Below are 6,033 nucleotides of genomic sequence, written 5' to 3' on the forward strand. Positions count from 1 at the left end.
TTAAAACTAAAACTTTTTCCGTCTTGTGATGTAACACACTCTTGGGCAGAATTCACAGGGGAAAAGTTTTGGATAGAGAGAGATAGAGAGAGAAGAGAGGGAGAGAGAGGGATGCCATCATGATATCAGTGCTGAGAACCAGCAGTGAGAAGGCGTTAATAACAGCTAACATGAGGTGATAATGAGTATTCAGCCCTGAAGCCATACACTGACACTTACACCTCCATTCATCACTATTATTATTGAACAAGGGGAAAGAAAAAAAATTTGCTCCATGTGGTAATGTCACAGGTATTTAAACCAGAAATCAAATCATCTGAAGGAAACTTCACACAGTTAGGATACATGTTTAATGGAAGGCACTCTTTACAGGATAAATAAAACATAGCAAATTATGACACTGTTTACTGTAAAATGCTGACACATACAGTAACAGTCCTCAACTATTAAGTGCTTCATGACATAGTAAAGTGCTGAGTACCCACGTGACTAACTGTTGTCACCTTATTGCATTTCATTTTTAATACTAGGTATTGCTCTTTCCATGAGTGAGAAATACAACACATTTGTTTTCCACCCGCATGTCATCATTATTGCATATTGTAGGATTATTAGAAAGGCATTCATTGAGTTACAACTACATCCACTGCCGTTTCAATACAAGCTGTGTTTACGTGTATAATAAACTCACATACAGTACATTTTCAAGAGTGAAATGTGGCATGCATACAGTATAAAGAACCAATTCATTTCCCGATGAGACACAAATGCCATCATCCGTTGTCACCAATTCACAAATCCTTTCGAAGTATTGGCTTTCCCTATCACGTGGAATATAATGATCATCACTATATGATTAGAATACTATGGTATATTTACCTACAATAAATATGTCAAACTTCAGTTACTGACAATAAGAGTTAAGCCCCATTTCGGCACACTATGCCATGCAATACAAATGAGAGAACTGAGATATTCTCAAAGTTTTTGTCTTTGCCCTCTCCTCCATTCTCTCAGTCTGACCACAAATATACAACTCATCTCACATTTCGATACAGTCGAATAAATACGTTTTTCCCCTGACCAACAGCTGATGGTGTAAAGCTCCAAAAGTGCTTAAGAGATACGTGGGAAACAAAACAACTCTCAGTGCAATGAATTGATATGGATTTTAAAGTGTAAATTCACATTGTAATAACTCGTTAGAGGGTGATAGCATATGCAGCTAAATGTGCATCAGCTGGTGCAAAATGCCAAATAATTCATATGAAACCATGTAGATAAAAATGACCTGTGATTCAATAACTGAAACTGCCGCATGCGACTACTGCATGTACTATAATACAGTGAACGTGAAGCAGTTTCATGGTTTGCTTTATATTTTGCAGCCTACTGTATCTACAAGAATAGTAGCAGACGTGCTAACGTGCAAACTATTTATCACAGATTCTGTTACGCTGTGTCATATGGAGAAGTGCTGAGTGCCGGGCTGAGCATTCACAGCTATAGATTTGCTGATAAGACAATGTGTGCGCTGATGTCCTCTTGCCTTACACTGGAAACGTAAGCCTGTCCTTGAAAATCATGCCAAGTTTCATCTAGAATTTGCTGAATATGACGAAGTGCAGACTAATGTGATATAATATAAACTCCGAACGATACATCCGGCACTAAATGCTACGATTATCAATACCGTTTTTGATTTTTCTTTTCTTTAGTGGGATAAGCTTACACTGTAATACAAACCAGAACGACAGTTTACAACCTACTTTGCCTTTCACGTCTACGTTTACTCTAACAATCTACGTTTTCAAGGTGAAACATCTGTCTATAGTACAAATGAGCCACCACATTTTTCTTCAAATTGCACTGGATGAAAGATAATAATGAAACCTTTAAGGTGTTCTCATCAAAGTTAACTGACATAGTAGTTGCCGAGTTGTGTTAATTGCACTTTGACACATCCACAAGCAGACAGACAACTTGTGTAAAGGCTGCCTCACCACCACACAGTGCCTATTAATACTGTAGTAGTATGCACAAACGCTGCCATGTTTGGAGTACAAAATAGTGAGAAAGATAAACTGTTTTCATCCAGTGTATCTGACTAACAGATATGTTTGATCTGTCCATGTGTTTGTCATGCCCCTCGTATAAATAACTCCTTTAGTTTCTCTATCAGTGCATGCCATTCTTCTCGTTCTGCCAAGTGCCGTTGCTTTTGTTTAGTGAGGGTGTGCTTCCATACTTGTTAGCAGCTGACATTTTCTGGGCAGCCTCTGCCGCTGCATCCATCACCTGTTTCTCCTCCTGCTCAGTCTCTCGGTGGTAAAAATAGTTGAAGTTGGAGACGATGACGGGGACAGGCAAGGCAATGGTCAGGACACCAGCAATGGCACAGAGGGTGCCGACCATTTTGCCTCCCATGGTGATGGGGCACATGTCGCCGTATCCCACAGTGGTCATCGTCACCACAGCCCACCAGAAGCCATCAGGGATGCTGACAAACTGCGTCTGGGGCTCATCCACTTCTGCAAAGTAGATGGCACTTGAGAACAGGATGACTCCTATGAAGAGGAAGAAAATGAGCAGCCCTAGTTCCCTCATACTGGCTTTCAAGGTGTGACCCAAGATCTGAAGACCTTTTGAGTGTCGGGAGAGCTTAAAAATTCTGAACACTCTCACTAGTCGGATGATTCTTAGGATCGCCAGGGACATGTTCTGACTAGAGTTCATATCATCGTCAGGGGTCGTAGCCAGCTCTGTGCCAAGGGTCACAAAGTAGGGAATTATAGAGACTATGTCAATGATATTCATGATGTTATTGAAGAAATCACTTTTGCTGGGGCACACCACAAAGCGGACACCGACTTCAAAGCAGAACCAAATGATGCAAATAGTCTCCACAATGAAAAAGGGGTCTGTGATATAAGCAATGACGTCTTTAGTGGCGGGATGAGGGGCAGAACCGTCTTGGGTGCCATTTATATTTTGGGCTGAACCCTGGAGAAAGTCATTGTCCTCCCTGAACTCTGGCAGAGTCTCCAGGCAGAAGATGAAGATGGAAATGACGATGACAAACACAGAAACCAGAGCTACAGATCTGGCTGCACTGGAGCTCTCTGGGTATTCAAATAAGAGCCAGAACTGTCGCTGGAGTTCGTTGGTGGGCAAAAGGACCTCTGGCTCTTTAACAAAGCCTTCGTCTTCACGGAACTGCTCCATCGCTTCGTGACCCAACTCGTAGAAAACAATTTCATTAGCAAAAACATCTAAGGGAACATTGGCTGGTCTGCGGATTCTCCCCCCGGACTGGTAGTAGTACAGAATCCCATCAAAGGACGGGCGGTTTCTATCAAAAAAGTATTCATTTCTCATTGGGTCGAAGTAGCTTATCCGCTTCATGGGGTCACCAAGCAGTGTCTCTGGGAACTTATTCAGGGTGCTGAGCTGGGTCTCGAACATCAGGCCTGAAATATTGATGACAACTTTCTCATCTTTTTCTTCCACGCAATGCCTTTCAAACAAATCTTCATTCTCGTAGCAATCCTTCGCCATCTTACTGAAGACGCTGTCAGTGGGAGACTCGCTGTTGATCATGAGCTTCAGATTAGAGATCAAGCTGCCACTGCTGGAGTTCCCTTTTGCGGTCAGAGTCGGGGGAGAGGACGGTGACAGCCCCTCTTGACCGGACTGATGCCCATGTCGTCCTCTGTGTGGCGACTGGTGAGGAGAAGTGAGACGGCGGGTTAACAGATTCTGATCCGGGGCCTCTGAGGTGGGTGACGTTGGGTACCCGGAGTCACTCGGGTCACCCAGGTTGATGCCGACTTCATCCATGTTTTCAAAATTAACAAGAGGCACTTCCATTGCAGGTCTGTCTATCAGCGTGGTTTGAGCGCAGGAGACAGAGGAGTCGCCACCAGCAGTGCCACGCCGAAGATCCTGGCAGGGCCTCTCTCCTCCTGGTTATCATTCAGGCAGCTGTACTTTACTTTTGGATTCAGCCCTTTGTGTAATCTGTAAAAGACGGGGTAAAGCAAAGTTGTGTTAAATTTTGTTAAACGGTGCAATACAGTTTTGTTGGTAAAGAGATTTTTCTGTCAGCTCCTCTTTGCATCAGCAGAGAACCTGCCATCTGATACTGTGCTTGTACAGTTATTTTATTTCCCTCCCAAACTCTCTGCCATGACCTAAACGAAAACACTAGCTCGGCAGGTTCGCCTGTGAAAGTGCTTACAGGGAGTATGGATAGTATTATGGCTGATCATGTGCTACAAAACTGAACAATTTAATTTCCCTATGAAAGAAAAACATCTGAGCTCTTCACTGAAAGCAGAAATCTGTCAAAACTGAAACACTATTTATTCCTCTCGGTATTTAAATGTCTTTGTGTCTGTTTCTACGTGGCAGTAGACTTGATTAATCCAACCCAGTCGTGTTCAGGATAGTCTATTGGCGTCACATTAACTTTATCTCTGAGTAGCTGTTTATCATTCCGTTTGTCTGGTTCGGACAGGTAACCAAATCCCAGCACACGCTTTTAAGCTGCAACCTCTATGTCCACTTGACACCAAGGGCCCACATCTGACTCTATTTCCACTTGCATTGTAGCAGATAGCGTAACAGTCCAGGATATAGAATTGAATCTTCTTATGTAAGGACATCATGAGAGGGCTCGTGCAAAAAAATATTGATTGTGCCATGTCAGCGAAGACAGGTTACTGAGTCCAAGAGAGAACGGAAAAGTGCTGCAGTGAGGTTCACATCACTGCATCTTAGACACTTTTAATTGTTTCTTAAAAAAAAAAAAAAGCAACTTTTTGCTGCTAAAATCTCACCGCTGAATTAACTTTGTCCTTTCTCACATTGAGCCGACATTGAAAAAGACTCAAAACAGATTCAGCTACATCACAATCCTCATTAGATCGGAACACGTGAATGTCCACAAATACATGCAAACATACAGTTCATCAAAAAGAGCAAAGTTTAAATCCAGCTGTGTGCAGATGTCCGCACCACTCACCCGCGTCCCCAGCTCTGCAGAAGTTGTCCTGCCTGGCAGCTCCGCTCTGCTCCCCCTTCCTCCCTTCACCCTCTCCCTCTTTCAGTCTCACAATCAAGAGTGTCTCTAGCTCTATTAAAGCTCCCATTGGGTAATCTGATACTATACGAAACCAGAGATGCCAGAGGTGCCCGCACACACACTCACAAACATACAAAAGTGCCCGCATACAAACACACACTGTATTTTGAATGTGGGGGTCACCTGGCTTTGTTCTGCCTGCTCCCTCCTCCGTCAGTGGGATAAGTGAGGACGTTATAGGTAGCTCTCTGATAGGTGATTTACTCTGCAGGAGCCAATCGCTGTTTGACGTGGCGAAGGGAGAGTGGGGACCCACTCTTTCCCCCCCTTTCCTGCAGAGTAAGCATCCACATGCAGGATCATCCAATCCACCCTCACCTTGGGGATTATACTGTATTCTTCCCCTGTTACAGTACCTGTCACAGCTCTCAATACTTGCAGGAGAGCACATCTGCCCGAGGGAATCAGCTTTCTGTTGTTTACATCCTCGGTAATACATGCTGACGTGACCTGTTATTTCATCTGACATCGGTATTCTGTGAAAGTCTATTGATATTTCAACTGTCACAGATGTTTTCCAAAATCTTCCCAAACATCTCCAGTCAACTTTTTGGTCCTGAGGCAAATCCACAAACATATGCCACTTACTCTTTGGAAAAACAATAATTAAGAGGTACTGGAATCAATTTTATTGATAAATACTTGAATGCTTCACTGAGGTAATTTATTCTGGGAACACATTTCCCCTAGAGGTGTTAAATATAGATTTGTATGAGGGTTAATCGAGCTGACAGTGAGTAAAAAAAGCCATTTTCCAAGACAATCCTGCAGATGTGTTAGTGTTTTTTTCATTTCACCTCTGCACATGCCAGCAATTGAAGATCTGTCAGATTAATAAAGTAGCTCTGTGGCTTTGAAGAAATATGACGAGCCTAATTAAAAGGTTA

The 6,033-nt window shown here is 43.0% G+C and overlaps 1 protein-coding gene across 1 annotated transcript; it reads right to left on the reverse strand.

Moving 5' to 3' along the window:
* Nucleotides 1–331: 331 nt before the first annotated feature.
* LOC130176700 (potassium voltage-gated channel subfamily A member 10) lies at nt 332–4,054 on the reverse strand. The gene has a single exon (XM_056387929.1). It carries the CDS (start codon nt 3,868–3,870, stop codon nt 2,179–2,181), a length of 1,692 nt encoding a protein of 563 aa, XP_056243904.1. The 5' UTR covers nt 3,871–4,054; the 3' UTR covers nt 332–2,178.
* Nucleotides 4,055–6,033: the final 1,979 nt, after the last annotated feature.

The sequence above is a fragment of the Seriola aureovittata genome, chromosome 2 (assembly GCF_021018895.1).
Source record: "Seriola aureovittata isolate HTS-2021-v1 ecotype China chromosome 2, ASM2101889v1, whole genome shotgun sequence".
NCBI classification, from domain to species: domain Eukaryota; kingdom Metazoa; phylum Chordata; class Actinopteri; order Carangiformes; family Carangidae; genus Seriola; species Seriola aureovittata.